Source organism: Protopterus annectens, chromosome 9.part0, assembly GCF_019279795.1.
Source record: "Protopterus annectens isolate FY-2018-M chromosome 9.part0, PAN1.0, whole genome shotgun sequence".
Taxonomy (NCBI): Eukaryota; Metazoa; Chordata; order Ceratodontiformes; family Protopteridae; genus Protopterus; species Protopterus annectens.
In genome coordinates, this window is record NC_056743.1 from 898,627,065 (window position 1) to 898,647,557 (window position 20,493).

Here is a 20,493-nt window from a genome sequence, read left to right on the forward strand (position 1 = left end):
CAGAAATGAACAATTAAAACGTACATGAAAGGAAAGTACAGTTAATTTCCCACAACCTGAATGTTACACACGTCTAGCCTTGATTCATATGAAGACTAAATGGTCACTGTAGGTAGTCTTTATGCAAAGCACCACATGCATAGAAGACCTTGCCCCACTCAAAAAGCAGTCTATCAAAGAATGTTGTGAAGCAAAAGAGACACTAAAGAGAGAAGACATTCAAATATATTTAGCTTTACTAAACTAAATAACTTACCAATAATTCAGTGCTAATAAAATATTGTAAAAAGGTTGTAGGATCATTCAAGTTGAATGCACTTGAATGATGTGCAGCCTTTGCAACTAAATCTGCTCTTTCTTAACCTAAACCAGAACCACAAATGCTGCTAGCATGTTTGTATGTAACATCTACCAACACTCACTTTCTTGTTTTGTGCGTGTTTTTTTGGTGGGGGGAACTATCTTTTTGAGATGCTTGAAAAAAGCAGCTTTGGCTCACTATATACAACTTTTACTTTATTTCACTACTTGTTAACTGGAAAGTTAGGCTGGTATAGTTTAAACTTATCAGCCAAGACCTGAACACAACTGGAAAAATGATCTCTACAAGCACTGCATTAACATTCAATAACCTCACTTACAATAGGCTCATAACTTATGACAGACACAAGCAATAAAATCAACTCTTACAGCACACTCAAAATAGTGGTTGAGAAAAATGAAAATTAACATTCCAATATGTTAAACAAATAGTGAAGAGTTAAAAACACATACTGCAGAATAGCATCACAGTCTCTCGAAATCGTCTGCATTAATTCTCGAGAAATAAATGTTAAATTTAGTCTTACAGGCCACTAACATCAGTTGATTATAAATCTCTACAGCTAACCGAATCCAGCTTGTTAGGTGAATTTTTGAAAAAGCTCATCTGTCTTAAGCTAAAACGTCTGTTCATACAGAGAGACTCACTGTCATTACTTATCAAAAAATAATATGGTACTCTGACACAGTTTTACAAGACAAATCAGCCCTGCCAAGTCTTGAACCCAGGACACTGTACACCATAATCAGAGAAATTTACCACTACACCATCTGAGATTTAAAAGAGGAAAGTATTATAGCTTGATAATTTAGAATAGGAGAGTAGTTAAGAGCAAAATGGCTATGGCATTCAAAGTACTCCCTTAACTAAGAACTATTAAAAGACAAGCAAAAAGCAATAAATAACCCAAAAATGGATTCATGCACTCATCAATTACAATAGTGATAACATACCTATACATTCATGTAAACCTATGAGATGCTACATACACTCACCCTGGTTAGTACAGTTGGCATGAGTTTCATCACTAAGGTCACCACAGTCATTGTCCCCATCACAGGTCCAGTGCTCCGGGATGCAGCGTCCACTGTTACATTTAAACTGAGTGCTGGAACAGGAGTGGCTACAGCCAGCTTCATCGCTATTGTCCCCACAGTCATTGTCTGGGGACAAAAAATAAAAGACATTTAGTGGCTAGAATAAGTACGCATAAAAAGAAGGATAAATACAACATCATGTCTACAAGCTAAAATGCATAACTGCACTGACATTTACATCTTACTGTAAGTGATAAAAATGTTTCTCGTGTCCCTCAGTTCCTATCTTTTCTCAAGCTAGGAAGATGTAGCTACCAAATAAGGAGAGTGAACACTTCCACCTGACATCCTGTATACCCATTTACAAACTATACATGCTTATGCAGCAACAAACATGCATTTTAAGGAAGGGGACCACAAAACATACAATTTAATAAACTTGCTTGACAAAGAAGGTGAGTAAAAACAATGTAATTACATAAAAAGGGAAATCATCCACCTAAAGGTTTCTGGAGGGAGACTCTTGCAGCTTTCATTTTATTTTAAACCATCAAAATTACTATGAACCATCAAACTGTCTAACAGTGAATTCTTTCCCCATCTTCATGTCTATGTCTATCTAGCCCAATGATCTAATTCAAAAATAAGAGGTAAATGGATCTGAAGCTTTAATAGCTTTTTTACACATCCAAGTGAACAGGTACAAGGTTCCCATGGGAATTTTAGATGTATACAAACATAACAGCAGTCATGTAAGGTATACTTCACTTCTATTGCAAATATTGTTACAACACTCTACAATTACATAAATACATGACATATTCAAAGGACATGCAAATACACTCAAAACAAAACAAACAAAAAAAAAAACACAAACTGCATAGATCAGCCCATGCACCATTTAAGTTACAAAGGAATGAGCCAAAGAATATGTGAGAATGTTCATCTAATGTTAAAATGAAAATGTCCTTTCAAACCAAGTAATTACTGCTTTCAGACAACATTCAGGCTTTTTAGTATGCCCTCTACTAAGAATGCTATAGACAACTAATAAAAGCATACAATGTGTTAAGCCACCTCATCAGGTCTATTCACTTCAGTTTTGCTGTGCATGGTTAAAACAGCAAATGCCTTCTCAAGCAACATCTAGGTAAACACAAAACACAAAGTTGGGATCCTTTCACACCTTTAGACAAGATAATACCAATGTCTACTACTTTATCAGCTTTTGTTTATGTCCCTGCGAAGGAAGAGCTAATTATGGAGCAATGATGAAAGCAAGCAGCAACCTTCCCCCCACTCATGTGCAAGTGTAACATGCAACCCTGAAGACTGCTCACAGGCAACTGTCCTGTCCCCCCCACCCTTCCATGAGGTTAAAGCTTTAGGCTACAGAAAAGGTGGGCATGTAGACAACCTCGGGGGACAAATGGGAAGAGTGTTACAGGTAATAATCCATTTTCACAGGAAATTCATCATTAGTTTTAAAGCTCCAGTCTCAAGAGGTCTGCTCTTCTACCAAAACCAACCCAGGAACACCATCTAATGTAACGCACTAGGAATGAAAAACACTATATATTACTATAGTCCAGAATGACAGACTCGCATGCTCCTTTCTTCAACAGAGGAAGACGGAACTTGCTCTTCCCACTGTCTCTCCTCCAAGATTTAGAGGTGTGGAAGTGTGAGCAACAAGCTTTCCAAAAAATAAAAAATGAAAGGAAAGAGTAAATAAAATTATTTTAATTATGCTTAATTATTTGAGTTGCACTTGGTGACCTGTGTGGTGGCAATACTTAGTACTTTTCTGCTCTGTTCCACCTGTTTGCAATTTTTAAATATGTTCTGGGACCTTAATCTAGTATATTAACAGTTGTGGCAAAACTGTTTTTCTGTGTTATTCTGCACTTGTATTTACTCAATTAGAAATGCTTGCAAAAGCTATTGTTTGGATTTTAAACTCTGCTGGTCCATAGTTTTGTAGTTTAATTCACAGTGGTGGCAGAGCTGTGTAATCCTGTACGATTTTAAGCGTTTGTCATTATTGTATTTCTCCATAAACAGTGTTAATGGCAAACTTCTACATAGTTTAGTGCCTTAAACTGTAGTAGAAGTTCAATAGTGAATTGTCTCTGCTGCAGTTTGTGCTTCAGTGTTTTATTTTCTGCTCACCTTTTTCCTGCATAAAGATGCATTCTCTGTCTGCCCAACCTCAACTAACATTAAGCTAAAGTTTCTAAAACAGCTCCCATATTGCCTTTGTTTGACTGTATGCCTCTCTAACAAGCCTGGTGTAGTTTTATAATAAGGCTGTGTATGTGGCCTCCACCCAGGGTTGCCAGATTTCTGAAGGGCCAGGTAGGGACAAAAAGTGCTTTCACTCTAAGTGAAGACCCCAAAAAAGGTCTTTCATTCATGTGGAACAGCAGGCAGTTCTGCATTAAGCTCGCTGTTCTGCACTGAACAGAAGTGGCTCCACTCTGCGATTTATGATTGGCTTGTATACCACCATACAGGCCAATCATAAACCGCAAAGCGGAAGCTGTTTCACCGGGATTTTAACTGCCAGTGCGAGTCTCGGGATTGGGCTGCTGATCCCAGGACAGCCCCGCTCAAATAGGGACGTATGGCAACCCTGCTTCCACCCCTTGTGATAATCTGATTTTCACAGTCCCTTCCTCCCCTCTTTCATTACTACAGACTGCTGTATACGCTACTTATGTACTCTTCCCACCCACTGTTTTCCATAGTTCCATGACACCAAGAACCCACCCAGCAAACTGGTATTGCTCGAGTAAAGCTTCTTTACTAACATATTGTCTCCTGCTCAGTTTTCAGAAGCTTAGCAAACCTTGGAGTCCTAGCCTGCATTCAAGTAGTGTATCCAATGCCATCAAGGCAAAAGGTCCTTGATTGCTAAATCGCACTTAAGTTACTTTGAGTGATCACTACTGTTTCTTGCTTTTACGTGTGCATTGCACCATTTTTTTCTTTTTGCAAAAAAAAACTTTTGCAATTTCCAGACAGTCTTCCATCAGTAACAGTGCGTTCAGCATTTCCAGCTAGTTGTTTAAATGGTTTGTGGTAGCACTGCATTTGTGGGTTGCTTCTACTGTGTTTCACATTAGGAGGACTGGGGTTATTCATTTTTTGGCAGGAGGTGTTTTTCTCTCATCTATCTGAGTAGGGAAAAGCACAAAAGAACTCAGTGTGGTCATTATTGGCCAGAAGGCTCTTTAGTTTTCTGGAGTTTTTTTTCTGTGCTGCTAGAGATAGTATGTGTTTGCATGGGTTACAAGTGGCCTGTACAGTAGTATACACCTAGAAAGAACAGTTCATAAAACTGTACCCTGTAAAGCAGCAATGTAGCACAAATACCTTGTGTGCCAACAAGCTTAGAGCAGCTAGTTGGGAGTCAAGTGGTAAAACCTACAAATGTATTTGAATTCAGTATCATGTAAACATAAACATTAATAGAGCCTGGTACTGTTTAGCATACTCTGCTCCAATAAAGCAACCTTAATAGCATTCTAACCGCAATACAACCCCCCCCCCTGTAGTTAACTCAAAGGACTGGACAGTATGGATATGCAGCTTCCTAACTTCTCTGTAGCAGTTTGGTGGATGTGGACATCTTGAGACAATGTAGCAATTGTCTCATGTTTAATGACAACCACTTAATCTTTAAAGAAGCAGACAGTATACGAGAGGTGACACTGGAGGCTGAACTTTCACATACAAGTGCATATCAGGTTGTCAAAACTATGCTCACAACACCCGCCTCACATAGTAAATAAGGCATACACAGACTAATGTATGCTGAAGGACTTAAAAGTAATCTGCCTAAACAACAAAGATTGCCTAGATCACCTGGTGTCAAAGCTATGCCTCAACAAGACCAAAGGCACTCAGTAAAAATAATATCTAACACCACGGATAGTGTCACTCTCAGTGGAGTCATAAACACTAACCCCTTAAGGCAAGCAAACACACTTCCCAGGACTCTTGTCATGGGAGACTCCATTGTAACACATACTGATGCCCCTCTAACAAGGTTGAACAAGGAGAAGATAATGGCTACTTGGACCTACTAGAGATACTTACCATCAAACCTAACACCCCACTCATGGGAGACTTTAACCCTTTACAGACTGGGAATCTTTCACAGCTTCAAATCTACAGACACAGAAATTCCCGGACTTCATAAATGCAGACACCCTTAACCAAATAGTGAACACACCCACTAGAAGCTCCAACATACTGGCACTCATGCTTACAAATGTGGGAGAATGCTGCACCCTCCCCCCCAATGTCTATTCCCCCTGGTAAGGTCCGACCATAAAGCTGTCTCCTTCAAAATCAAAAAAGGCTCTGTAAGCTCATTAAAACCAGTAACATTTAGGAACTATTCTGAGGCAAATTACCTTTTATTAAGTGATCAATTGTCAAAATTCAATACCACTCCAAACCCAGAGAACACAGCCGCCTAGGCTGAATTGCTCTCAAACTCTGTACAACCATGTCAAGGGCTGCAGAAATGTTGCTGTACTTACCAGAAGTAAGCCAAAACTAGCTTCAGAAACAAATCACACTGATGGTATCCCAAATTAAACAGGGTATACAACAAAATGAAAAAAATTATGGCAAAAATCGGGAAGGGTAATTCCCATAAAAATAGAAACTCTCAAACAGGCAACTAAGAGTCCTAATCTGGTCAAGCAAAGCCAACTTTGAGGTCAAGATAGACTCCCAGGTGAAAAATAACCATAAGGTCTTCTACGGGTATGTCAGAAACTACAGACAAATGCTTGGTGCCAAAGCCATTAAAACTCAGCATCAAGAAATACATTACAGTACCTTTTGGGAATTCTACCTCTCTGGGTACCTAAATAATCAATAAAATGCCCTTATCAACTGATTCACTAGTCAGGGATCTGGGAACTCACATAGGCAGTAACCTAGCCTTTGACCTGCATATGTCCAATGCAGTAAGAATATCCTTCTCTTTTGCTCAACTTATAAGCAAAGGTATGGCATCTAAGTCCAGAGAGGTCATCATTCCGCTGTACTCTGTCCTTATAAAACCCATCACAGCATATAATGTCCCCTTCAGTATGTACCTGACCAGGCACATGCAGCAAATGGAACATCCACAAATGTTCCTTAAAAAAAGATTACAAGGAATAAAGTAAACAATACCCTATGCTGACCGCCTCCAAGCCCTATTTCTTTACTCTTTATTATACAGACTTTCGAGAGGTTATCTTTGCCTGGCAAAATGGGCATCCGTGGATCCTGTTTTGATGAACCTTTTGCACAACCACAAAACAAACGCATCAGAACTAGTACATTAAAAAACTAAATTGGGCTTGCGGCATAAACAGGACATACTGGAGAGACAGATTTCTCAGAGAATTCCCATTCTCTGGGACAGGCTACCCATCCATATGAAGCAAAGTTCCTCCCTATCCTGTTTTAAGCAAAACGTGGAGCAATGGATGGATAATCAGAAATTCACCCCTGGTCTGGGTTCTATGATTCTGACGGACAGAGGCAGTCAGTAAATTGCTGCCTATATAAATCAAATTTGGGGGTCACATTCGGGTTGCATGGGTAGGCTTATAATGGCCCTAGTGGTCATTAGTCTAGTATACACCTATGAACCTACGAACATAAAACCCAGAAAAACTAAGTAACTGATGATGTCATGGCAAATTACCTTTGTTGTCCACTTCCCACATAATGTTTCCCTCTGCCTGCACTGGAAGACACCCCACATTTTCTTAGTGCTCTAATAATTAATCACTCCCCCCGAATGTGTATTATTTGAGCAAGAAACAGGGTTCAAAATTTTAAATTTTTTCTAAAGCTGAGTAGAAAAAATCCTTCTCATTACTAGTATTAATTCTCAAACTAAATACACAACTTATACAGCAGACCATGGCCTGCTCTCAGCACTGACTTGCGCAAATGGCCTTAATGCTTTTAGGCCACTAGAAGTATTCTTTATGAGAAGAAACTGTGTAGAACTCTTCCTAACTAAAAAGTTTTGACTAAACACATTCTCAAAATAAACACACTTTATGCAGACCTATTGAAGTCCTTCTACACCCTTGATATTTAATTCACTTTCATTTGCTGAATCCATGCAAAACCTCATCTTCCCTAAAGTAAGGAAGAAATGCTTGATCACCCCATCTAACTACAAAAATGAATAAGGGGAGAGGAAAACAGCAGCTTATACAGGCCTAAACATACTCAACCACACTATAACTACTCTGGCAGACCACATCTTCATGAGCTAAAGACCATGACCCATACAAATGACTGCCTTACAAACTAGTAACTACTCCTAGAACATCTAAATTATTAACACAACCTTACAAGCCAGGAAATACTAGTCTAGATAACACACCACAATCAAGAAAGTACCATTCTTGGGGTAAATTCTCAATGGCTATAGAACCCCATCTACAAGGCTATACATTCACAAACTACAGAACCTCTCCAAGATCACACCTTGACAAGTGTGAGAAATACACCCCTGTGAGCAATTTAACATGAACCAAGGAATCTGCCCCTGTGACACAGAGATCAATCCCCAAATGCAACCCAGAGAACCAGAGTCTGAGCAGGTGGTGTAGGACTGGAAAGGAGCAGCTTGAGGTTTGTCCTTCACCCATCCTGGGGGAGGGGGGGCTGTTTCCCGTGGACAAATTGTTCCTGGCAAATGGAGGTTTGCCTAATATGTGGGTTTGGCATTTTCAAACCAGTAAATGTAGTGCTCGGACGGCATTTGTGAGAGGATTAGAAAGCCCCTGCAGTGATGCAGGTGGTCAAGCCAGCCATCAGGGAACGTAAGGTAACATACACAAACATCCCATTATCCTTTAGCTTTTAGAAGTCTTCGAAGTAGTATTCGGTAGTAGAAATCTCTGGATCCGACCGACCGGCACTTGCGAACAGCTTCTGCTTGCAGCCACGTGGCAAGAAAGACTCAAGAAATGGCCTGATGCCTTTATACCCGAGACCAGCAGAGATGGCCGGGTGAAGTGCTACATCAGTAATGACCGACCCGACTTTGGCTGCAGAATGGGGCTGACAGGCACAGGACAACCCAGTTGTTATGACTGCAGATGCATCCATGAAGGACATCTGTCCTGCTGATGGCCTCCACTAGTATGGTCTTGCTCAGTGTGAACTGGGTTCCTACCATACGGACAAGGAATGGACTTGAGGATCCACTGGGGGAGGAAGTGATGGATGACAGAGAAGGAAAAAGCACACAGGAAAAAAAATTACTACAAGATAAGAACATCCTTCAGATCACACCCTCTAAAGTTAGCAACACTACAACTTCACATACTGATGAACACCCCACCACGACAATACTATCACCTATTAAAGAGTTGTCTACTTGAAGATATCAAAAATGAGGCTATAAAAAGTATGTTATAGCAAAACTTATACTTTCCTATCAACATGTCTCAAAGAACAGCTATGGTGTTTAATGTTTCACACACTTTAAAATAAAAAGCAACAGCTCTTGAAGGGGCAAGCCCTTCTTTCACATCCCATACTTACATACAACCCCCCCCCCCTGCAGATTCTTGGGAAAGACAGACTTCAAATTCCTCTTTCCAGCATGTCTGTGGACTTGTTTTTTATATAAAAGGAGATGTAAGGTCAAAGACCAGCATCCAACAGAAACATTAACCTTACTTCCCTTGCAAAATACACTGAAGGATAGTTCAGTTTTCCTTGTGTAGTGTGACATACTCTGTCTTTCGATTCATCTTAATTTCAAATGCTGATCTGTACTGGCTTGATAAGTTGCTCTTTAAGTAGTAGAACTCATAGGTTACATTTTCACAAGCTAAAGCTTAAGTCTCCTCTCAGACCAATAAGATTCATTCTCAAGCAGTACCCTAACAAACAAGACAAGTGCTCTACTGCTACATACTGAAAAATGAAGGAATACACCACTTCAGAGATGCATTCAAAAAATCTAGTCAGCACCCCTAGGTAAGATCTTCAACCACGTGCACTACAGGATATTCCTTCATAACTGGCATACTACCTCCCTCCTACTAAGCTACAATCTCACAAACAAGCAGTTAAGCTCCAACATGAGCAAGATCCTCAGAAATGTTGGAAAATAGCCTCAGGCCACTTCCACAAAGGAAAGAATATTTCCAAATGGGCACACCATGAGAAGAAAATCAAACTGCCCTAACATCATATCTTAATATGCTAGAGAATTAATCCATTCTCCCAACAGTACATCCTCACAAATTTGGGAATTCCTTACAAAAAAAAAAATTACATCCCTCACAAGCTAAAAAAATCCTCCACCAAGACAAATCTTCATAAGACAGGGACTATTTTACCTAGGCCATGCCCTCACAAGCTTTGACACTGTCCCTGACCTGTTTCAAGGCAGGAGAAAGCACCCCTGCACTACTGGGCTATAACTCATTCCACACCTTTTGGCCCCAGAACTTGGACCAAAGCTCCAAAGGCGGTGGTATTTCCATATTCATAAAGGATGCGCACACCTCCAGACTGGTGGCCCAACATAACGCATCAGAGATACTTCAGGTGTAGCTAACACTGGGTAAGACAGCGATTCGGATTGTAGCCTGCTATAGGTCCCCAGCCATGTCCCAAGACTCGCACTCCATGTTCCTAAGCACCCTGGAGAATATTAGGGTCCAACCTAACACTTTCATGCTGGGTGACTTCAACTGCCCCTCCATTAACTGGGAAAACTACTCATGTACCAATACACTTGCCCAATGTTTCCTGGAATTCATTAATTCCAATGCCCTGGACCAGCTCATTCTTACCCCCACTAGAGGTAGCAACATCCTTGACCTGGTCATTACAAACATGGGCGACCATTGCTCTACAGCAATAGTCAACTCCTCTCTGGTTAGATCCAACCACAAACTAATCACCTTGGAAATCCACATCCCTCTCACCCCCAGCCCCCTGGAAACATAACCACCATGAAAAACTTCTCCAAAGCTAACTTTGAGCTCCTAAAAAGAGAGATGGCTAACTTCACAGCACCCATGGAAATGGAGTAGAGTTGCATGACCACCGAATCATACACCAATGCACTGTGCGAACACGTACACAAATGCATGGATCTCGCCATACCCAATAAAACCAAGACGCTCTCCTCCCAAAAAAGAAAGCCAATCTGGTGGTCCCCTACCATAAACAAACTCTACAACAGAAGGAGGAAACTGATGAGGAATATGGTGAAGTCTTAAGACTGGAAAAACTCCCTTATCAGCCTCAACAAAAAGTTGAGATCCCTCATCAAATCCTCTAACGCTAGCTATGAAAACAGAATTGTAGCAGATAATAAAGGTCTTCTACAGTTATGCAAAGAATCTCCACGGATTTGCTCTGAACTACTGCACAATGGTACCTCCTACACCGAGCCAACAGAGCCAATGCATATTGCCAATATACTGGCCAACAGATTCAGTGCCATCTTTACCCCTCTCTCCCCAAAAGGACCAATCACAATACCAGTAGATTGCCAGGCACTCAGTATTACTGCTGCACAGACTAAAACAGCACTGTCCAAGGCCAATAATACAGCTTCTATGGGACCTGACAATATACCTGGCTGTATTCTATATGAATTACAGAGTGAACTGGCACCTCTCACCTGTGTGCCCTGTTCAATCACAGCCTCACCTCAGGCTTTGTCCCTACTGAATGGTGCACCGCTACAGTCAACCCCTCTCCACAAAGGAGGAATGCCTACAGACCCTAGGAACTATCGCCCCATTAGCCTGACAAGTCCGATATGCAAAGCTATGGAACACATCATCATGGTCCTAATAAACAAGGATATAGGGAATCTCCAAACTCTTGGATCCCACACAGTTTGATTTTGTGAAGAGTAGATCATGCCTGCCCAACTTGGTCGACTTCTTTGAGTCAGTCACCAGAGCCGTGGATGAAGGTAAGGTGATTCATACAGCCTACCTTGATCTGGCCAAGGCCTTTGATACCATTCCCCACTCAGGAATCATAGAAAAACTCACTAAGCTAGGCATCAACCCCTATATCACCAGGTGCATTCCAAACTGGCTCATAGACAGAACCCACAGTTTGAAAGTAGCTGACTCAAAGTCAGACTGCCGACCAATCACGAGTGGAGTCCCACAGGGTTCGGGGTCCTGGGTCCTCTCCTGTTTGGTATCTACTTCTCTGAATTCCAGGCCAACACAAAGGGACTTTGGCTGACAAATTTCGCAGACGATTGCAAGTTGGGAGCTATTATTAACTCCCCAAGTGATGTTGACATCCTACAGAAAGGTCTCACGGAGATCGAGTAGTGTCAGAACCATGGCCTTAAGCTCAGTGCCAAAAAATGCGTTGTCATCCCCTTTGGGAAAAACCTAGTTCCTATGAATTACCACATCGATGGTAGTCCAATGAACACAGAAGGTGTTATAAGGGTCTGGGAACACAGGTTGACAAGCAGCTTCTCTTTTGACCACCACATTGCCACTGTGGTCATAAAGTCCTTCTATGTGGCACATCTCATTACTAAGGGTTTTGCATCCAGGAAGAAAGAGGTCATTGTTTCCCTCTACTCTTCACTCATTAGGCCAATCATCAAGTACAATGCTCCATTTGGCATTACCTCACTAGACACCTGCAACAACTGGAGAGGCCGCAAAAGTACTTCACAAAGAGGATCCTAGGCCTTAAACACTTGTCCTATATGGACAGACTCAAAAAACTCCAACTATTCTCTGTCTCATATTGCCTACTTGGAGGTGATCTCTGCTTGACTTACAAAGCCATGTCTGACCCAGCTCTGTTAGAGATGCTACATATAAAGAAATCCCAAACCCTCCGCACTACACACTCCAGAGACCTCAACCTCATTACCACAATAACACAGAGCCTGCCCACACTATGGAATAGACTTCCCATACATGCCAAACAGAGCACCTCACTGGCCCTCAAGAGAAATCTTGATGAGTGGATGGGAAATAGAAAATTCACCCAGAGGATCACTGCAGTGGCTCTACTCAACAGAGCGACTGGGAACTAAGGTCAGGTGGCATGATGCCAGGGTAATCCTATGGGTTAGGCTCGTAAAGGCTCCAGGGCCATTAGCCTAGAACACACCTATGAACCTATAAACCAGTGATACTTCACAATGCAGGAAACAAATTTCCCTCAGGATACAGGTGTACAACAGATTACCTCCAGTATCTATTTCTTAATGATCTGAAATAAGAAGAGTACACATGATTTGGAAGAAAGAGACTGTAATTTGTCTGTGATGTGTGTTTTAGTTCTGAATATTTTTATGCCCAGTCAAAGGAAACCAGAAATGCCAAAAAAAAGTAAAAAAGTCCAGTAAAAGTCTTGAAAATAAATTATAATGGTCATGCATCAGCTAAACTGCAGAAACTGTTTTCGGTTGATAATCATTTTCTGACGGACTTAAATATGTTAAGAGCATTTCACCTCCCACCCCTCTTACATTTCTTCAGTAAATGCCAAGACTAGAAATCTCAGTCAAATTCCCCTACTCATCAGTAAGCATTGACTGCATGCAAGACAGCAGAAAGCATTTTTAAATGGTATGTTATAGGCTAAAAGAAAAGCAATGTTAAAAGCCAAAACCATCAAAGCTCAAGGAGCAAAGCTGTTTTACACACATTGTTCCATCTCCCAAACTGTTTAGCTTCTGAAGCATCTGGTTCTGTTCAGGACAAACAAGCGGACCACAACATTACGTGCTGTTCCACTGCTTGTGTGTTTAGTTCATTTAACCCCAGAAATTGAAGCAACATCTCTCCTTAATGCAGTGAAAGGTAAAATGTGTCAGGCATAAATTAACAGCAAACTTCTTAAGCCTATCAGATGATCTATGGAAGGAGCCCCATGATGGGTCTTTGCTTTGGTTACTCATTTTCATCACTGACTCAATAAGATGAACAAATGCGGCCCAGCGGTTGTAGTACAGATGTCTGCAAAGGGAGCATCCTTGAGACAAGCACTAGATGCAACTACTCCTTTTGAGGAGTGAGTGCAGACAATCGCATCTGGCACCAGGCCAAGACAATGCAGCTGCCAATCTTCAAGTTATCTGCTCGACAACTATAAATCCGTCCTTCCATCCCTTATGTTAAGGAGATGGTCAACTGGTGAGTTCTCTTGAATTTGTCTTCATAGTTTCACAGACTAGTACTAGGCTAACTGCCCTTAAGGGCCATTTTAAGTTTAGCCATTTACCCAATCTGAGAATCGAACCTTGCACGTTGTGTCTGTAAGGTAAACATATTAACCATTATGTCAACCTCCCACCATCATTAGATAATAAATGAGCTGCTGATGAACATAGGATGAAAAGTCTTTCTCCCAGTTAACTTCGACCTTCACGAAGAATATTGGAAGATGGATGTACTAACTTCACTGACAATTATGAAACCACTTTTGGAAGGAAATTTGGGTTTACCCCTAAGGGACATACTTCTTTTATGAAATAGCAAATATAATTCTCTACATCAAGGGGAGTGAAATTCAGAGTTCCTGTGAAAAGAAATGATGGCCACCACAAAAAGGGCGTCTACAAATGATTTTCAGTGCCAATGAGCAAACAAGCTCAAATGGCAGATGGCCAAGCTTGTCAAACAGGATGGTCAAAATCCTAAGGAGGGGGGCAGTTCTTCAAAGAACTGATTTACAGCACTCCTTTAAAGTATTCCTTAACAAGACAAGTGCTGGATCATAATCATGTCCTCATCAAGTTCATGATTTTTCACAGCGAACTAACATATGTACTCTGATCATGGAGTAACTGAGGCTGAAGTCTTATAACAGTCAAACACTAGTCAATATAATCTGCAAGCTGACTGGCTGGGTACAGTCGGGCATTACTCTGCCCATACTTAGAACAGTTTCCACTATGAAACACAAAATTCCCAAGAAGAAGGTCTCCTAGAACTAGTACTTTAACGAACTCTGAAATCCCAGCCAACAAATTTGTCAAGATTAAAGGCTCTGTTTCATTAACCATGCTCCGAGGTGTTACTGTCTGTCACCCACAGTGATGGGTGATCCATTTTTGGCACGTAAGGCAAAACATTTTTGTATAGCCAAGGACCTCAGGTCCTGAAAGCATGGCCTTCTTTGTCACCAAGGACCAACAAGAACGAGTTGTGTTCTTTCTTCCTTGACTGCTGTAATAAGATGTGTAATCAGAAGGAATGCGAAACATAAATCTCCAAAGCCACAGAGGAGACGGAGTGTGAGGAACAGCAAATGTACATCTTTGCTATCCCCACTTACTCTGCTGAACCAAACAGAACATGAAGATAACCATTCTTCTGAGTAGTGAATAAATTGATTTTTAAATTAAGTACAGCTGTGTAAGAACTTACCACAACAGCAGATGTCCTACTGATCACTTTTGTAGAACTCCAAACTGTTGAGTTAGCTTGCTAAATAACTGTGATGTCCAGCTGGGGTATCAAAGCCAAAACCTTCCACAGAGCTATATGTCCAATGTATGACCTAATCCCGTGGGTGCAAGGGCACACAGGCGGATGTATGAGCATAAATTCTCAGACTATCTCTAAACCAGTAAGCTTGAAGAGATCTTAGAGACACATTAAACTGGTCAGCTAAGAGAGGAGAGGCAGAAAGACAGTGATACCCCTCAGTCCAACAGGAGAAAAAAGGGAGAAGAAACAGAAAAGGGGAGGTAGGGAGGGAAGGAATACTACAGCAGTGATCCACAGGACATATACTGTTATACTAACTTCTTACAAAACTGTACTATGTCCTTCCTTAGATCAATATTGCAATACTCGAAACTGCTGGGTGATTCTCAAACCTAAGATGAAAGTAGAGTGGCAAGGATGCTGTGTAGAACTGTCCAGTAGACCCAAAAGGACTGACCTGGCAAAGGCAATCATGGAGCTACAATAGGCATCCACTCCATCATGTTTTGTAAAAAGAAGTTATGTACTCACCATAATGTTCCATCTGTGTAGTTGTACTTCATTTGTATTCAACCTGTGGGTTTTGGATCCACTTCGGATCCGACACAGCCACATTTTCCAGCTATGGGTCCAAGCTCCAGACTCCTCCCCTTACCCATAATGCCCCCTTGTCTCCCTTCTCCCTTCAGATTGAGTTTGCTGCCTAAAAATATTATATACCCGACCGAATACCGCCTTATCGTAACAGGAATCTCCATGACACTCCTAGTCCTGGACAGAGTCAAGAGCCACACACTTTATAGAAAGCTAAAGACAGCCTGCATCCATGATAAGGTCAGGGGGAAGGATGGGGGGGAGGCTGAAGGCAAATGAAGTACAACTACTCAGATGTAACGTTATGCTGAGTACATAACTTCTTTATCTGAAGTAGTTTATTTCATTTGATCTTCAACCTGTGGGACAGAGACCCAGCTACCATAAATTCCTGGGTGGCCTTCATGGAAGGATATTCTGGAGCACCGCAGAGCCAAAGGATGCTCTATTTCAAGACACGATATCCAACTTGTAATGAAAACTGAAGGTATGAGATAATGATCAAGTAGCTGCCGAGCAGATATCATCCACAGACACCCTAGACCAGAAGCCAGCTGACATAGCCATAGATCAGGTGGAATGTGCCGTCACTTATCTTGGCAGGGAGCTACCTTTCATTGCGTAGGCTCGAGCACTGCACAAGGAAATCCAGCAAGCAACTGTTAGCTTAGAAACTGGCTTTCTAAAAAGGGTTTAGCATAAGGCATGAACAGCTGGCTGGATTTGCGAAAGCGTTTTCTCCTATGTAAATAAAATCTCAGTTGTCTATGAACATCAAGCAGATGCAACCCCTTTGTTCTGAAAGTTGGGGGGAAAAAACTGGTAAATTTATCATCTGGTTAATACTGGCTTCCGAGGCCACCTTAGAAAGGATGGATTAGTATGCAACTGCACTCTATCCTTGTGAAAGATCATGCAAGGCTCCTTAATAGAAAGAGCTTGAAGCTCTGACACTCTTCTGGCTGAGGTAATGGCCACCAAGAAAGCAGTTTTCCATGTCAAAAACTGTAGATCAACTGATGCTGCAGGTTCAAAGGGTGCAGAAACCAATGCCTGTAACACTAAGGTAAGATCCCACAGAGGCATAGGGCCCTTAACCGGAGGTCTACATAGAAAAGTTCCCTAAAGGAAGGTCTTACAAAGTTTGGAAGAAGCCAGGGAAGACATTCACCACCTACATGGAAATTAGACATAGCTGCCAGTTGTACCTTAACTGTGGAAGAACTAGCATCCTGATGAAAGATGCTTGCCAAAAAGTCTAAGACCACTGAAAGAGGAGCCATGAAAGGGTCCAAAACCCACTGAGTGGCCCATATGGAAAAACATCTCTATTTACGATACACCTTTCTGGTGGAGGATTTGTGAGCCGTCACCAAAAAAGACTTTACAGGGGATGACAATCCGGGAGCCTTGATAATCATGGTAACCGGAGCAGCCAAGCCGTGAGCTTCAGACTGTCCAGATCTGGGTGAGGGATCCCTAAGGGATGAGAAAGAAGATCTGGAACTGAATCCAACGTCCATGAAGGAAAACCTAGGTGAGACTACAGTGAGGGGAACCAAACCGGGCGAGGCCAGAATGGGGCTAGGAGGATCACCATGCTCCCCAGCCTTCAAGCTTCCTAAAGAAACTTGGACATAAGCGGAAGTGAAGGATAAGAATAGAGAACACTGGGAGGCCAAGCATGAACCAGTACGTCTCTGGGGGTCCCCCGTCCATGGAGTTCAGAGCAAAAAAACTCACCGCATTTCGTGTTGAAAGGAGATTAAGAGATCGCAGCAAAGCCGACTCCACTTTAGAAAGATCTGTTCTGCTACTGAAGGATCCAGAGACCACTCATAAGGCATCAGGATCGATCTGCTGAGCCTGTCCGGTAGAATGTTGGAGCGTACTGGAATGTGCATTGCTACTAGAAAGCGCCTGGTAGAGATCGCCCATTCCCACACTCTCATGGCTTCTCAACAGAGGGGATAAGATCTGGTTCCCCCTTGTTTGTTGATGTACCAGACTACTGACATATTGTCTGTCTGAATGGCAATCGTCCCTAGAGGAAGATGGGCATGAAGCGCCTGCAACGCCAGAAGAACCCCCCTCATCTCTAGAACGTTGATATACGGTCTCGGAGAGGGACCATGTGCCTTGCACCAGCCTTCCTGACCAGTACCCCCCAACCAGAGCTGGGAGGTGACCATGGTCACCTTGGTTTTGAGAAAAGCAGGGTGAAAGGAATATCCCTTGAGGACATCCGGTGATTGAATCGACCACTGAAGGGAGTCCCTGTATACCCTTGAGATTCTCAATGGAAAGGTGAGAGGAAGGTCCAACAGGGACCACTGGATCCCAATTGTCCACTGAAGAACTCTCATATGTAGGCGAGCCAATGGCAGGAGACTGATTGTGGCTGCCATGGAATCCAATGCCCTGAAAACTGCTGTGGCTATGGGGACTTTAACATGAAGAATTTGTAAAATATGCACTCAAACTGCGTATCATGTCCGGGGTGAAAAAAACCCTCATTTGAAGTGTCTCCAAACGTGCCCCAACAAAGTCCAGAATCTGGACCAGCTCTAGAGAAGATTTGTTCAGATTGATGGTAATACCCAGACTGTTCACTAACTGGATGAAGTAATCCCTGGCTTGACACAGCAGATGCTCTGAGGGGGCAGCAAAGAGCCAATCGTCCAGGTACGGAAAGACCTGAATACCCTGGAGCATCAGGGTACAACCACCATCACTCTGGTAAACACCCTGGGGGCTGTGGTGAGACCAAAAAGAAGGGCTCTGAACTGGTAGTGATTGGCTCCCAGCGGGAAGCGAAGAAACCACCGGGAGCACCTGTCCATTTTGACGTGGTAGTACGCATGCTGGAGATCGATAGAGCACATCCAGTCTGTGGCCTAGAGAACGGGCAGGATAGATTGAAGCGCGACCATATGGAATTTTGTCTTGGTTAATGACAGGTTCAATGTGGACAGATCCAAGATGCATCTGAGGTCCCCCGTTTTCTTTGGCACTAAAATACCTGGAGTAAACACCGGATCCAGACTGGTCTGGGGGGACCAGTTGGATGACTCATTTCTTCAGCAGCTTTCGCATTTCTAGCACTGCTTCCTCCCATTGCGTGGGTGGGATGTCTAGGAGGAGTTTCTTCGGACAGGGATGTTCCTTGAATGGAACAAAATATCCTCTGGATATGATTCACAACATCCAGCAATCTTTTGTAATTGACTCCCATGCCTTTAGGTGTAGCTACAGGTGACTCCCGACTGCCTCCAGAGATGAGCAGTCAGGCAGCCCCTCAGGGCTGCTGCCCAGGTCCGTCCGAGAAGGGTTCTTGGGACACGAAATTCCTAGAACCCCATCTGCCTCTCAGGCGGCATATGTTATGACCTCCTCTGCTCCTGGGGGACAGAGAATCCTGAGCATCCCGGGAAAATGCCTGAGACTTCTGGAACCACATCATCTTTGTTCCTTGCTGATTCCTAGAAAAGGATTTTTGAGAAGAGGAGAAGCGGATCCCAACGGCAGACAGTGTCTTCCCGTTCTTCTCGGTCTTGACCAGTGTCTCTTTCACCGACTTCACAAAGAGGGAAGAACCATCATAGGGGGTACTGGTGAAAGACGCCTTGAAGGGCTTCGAAAATTGACACAACCACAACCAGGCATGACACCTGATAGCAACACCTGTTCTGGCCGCCCTTGCGGCCCCCCTCCGTAGAATGAGTGAGCAGTTGCGTGGACGTGTTGGCAACTGCTTTTAGAGTGGCCATCTGGGCAGAGGTCTTTTTGTCCTTCGCTGACACGGGACTCTGGGGTAGACTCCTTGATTTCCTTCACTAGAACTCTCTGGAGTCGAAGACATGTACCATACAGTTCAGCACCCTTACCGAGAAGGTAGCGGAAGCATATACTCGCTTCCCAAAACAGTCCATCGCTCTTGATTCTCGATCAGACGGATGAACCGTGGAGCTCTCCTGAGCAAGGTCCTTCTTGGCGGCAGCCGCCACCATCATCACATCTACCGTGGACCCTTTGTTCCAATGCGTTCTGTCTGACGGGGGGCTCAATACTTTGTCGGGGCATTTAGGGATGGGCTCTAAGGTGTCTGGCTAGATATTATCAGATCCACGAGTCGATCAGCAGGAGGGGACACTCAAGGGGTAGATGGGCCCAAGCCGAATGACTTCAGGAACATGGACTCGTCTGAGGTCGGTTTGGGGGTTGAACACCCCCCCCCCAGCGAACGAGCTCTATGATGTCTCCAAAGGAGACTTCCTTGGGGTGTGACCTTAGGGAACCTTCCCCTTCATCAAAGTCCGTGTCTTCTGTGGGGGACTCTGGTGGAGAGTCCAAGTGCCTCCTCTTACACTTACGTTTGTAGGGTATCTCCTCAAGGGGACTCTGCAAGGAGGACTCACAAACCTCTTGATGTTCCACCAGAACTTCTTGGGCCATAGCAACAATGGGCTGTCCCTGAGGCTGCAAGACTGTTGGAATGGTACTCAGACCCAAGGGGGTCTGGGCGGATGAAATGGTCAGAGGCCTCGACACTGAGAGAACCCTCTCCACCACATTGAATGCAGAAGGAGAGCGAACCTCTTGGGACGTATTTGCGAGACGCATCCCCCTCTGACCTGACAGGGGAGTCAGAGCTGAACCTCCAGGAGCTGAGATGCCAAGTAGGATGCTTCACTCTGAAGAGCTCTGAGCAGACAGCACCCCCTCAGATCCAACAGCCCGGATCCAATCCCGTCGGATCTGACAAGCTCAAGACAATGGCCGGAGTCGAAATACATGGTAACGTCGGTGCCAACCCCTCAACCCCGAGGGTCCTCGGCTCCAAGAACTCTGAAACCCTGGTCGGATCTGAGAAGGAGTTATTGATTGGAAGAAAGGTTGCAAGGAGCCCCCTCTGGAGGGAGAGGGTGCTGGCAAGACCCCCCCATCGAGATCTGGGTGCATATAAATCTCTGCATCATCTTGTCCATCTCCGCTTCTTTGAGACTTTGGGTGGAGTGGGAGGACACCACTAAAACTGGTCTGG

General features: G+C 43.3%; 1 protein-coding gene across 1 annotated transcript in view; it reads right to left on the reverse strand.

The window, feature by feature from the left end:
* LRP1 (LDL receptor related protein 1) overlaps window positions 1–20,493 on the reverse strand; it is a 2,772,300-nt gene that overhangs the window by 1,525,354 nt on the left and 1,226,453 nt on the right. The window contains exon 20 of the mRNA XM_044083629.1: window positions 1,318–1,485. Coding sequence (XP_043939564.1) covers window positions 1,318–1,485 — 168 coding nt within the window. The remainder of the gene's footprint in view (window positions 1–1,317; window positions 1,486–20,493) is intronic.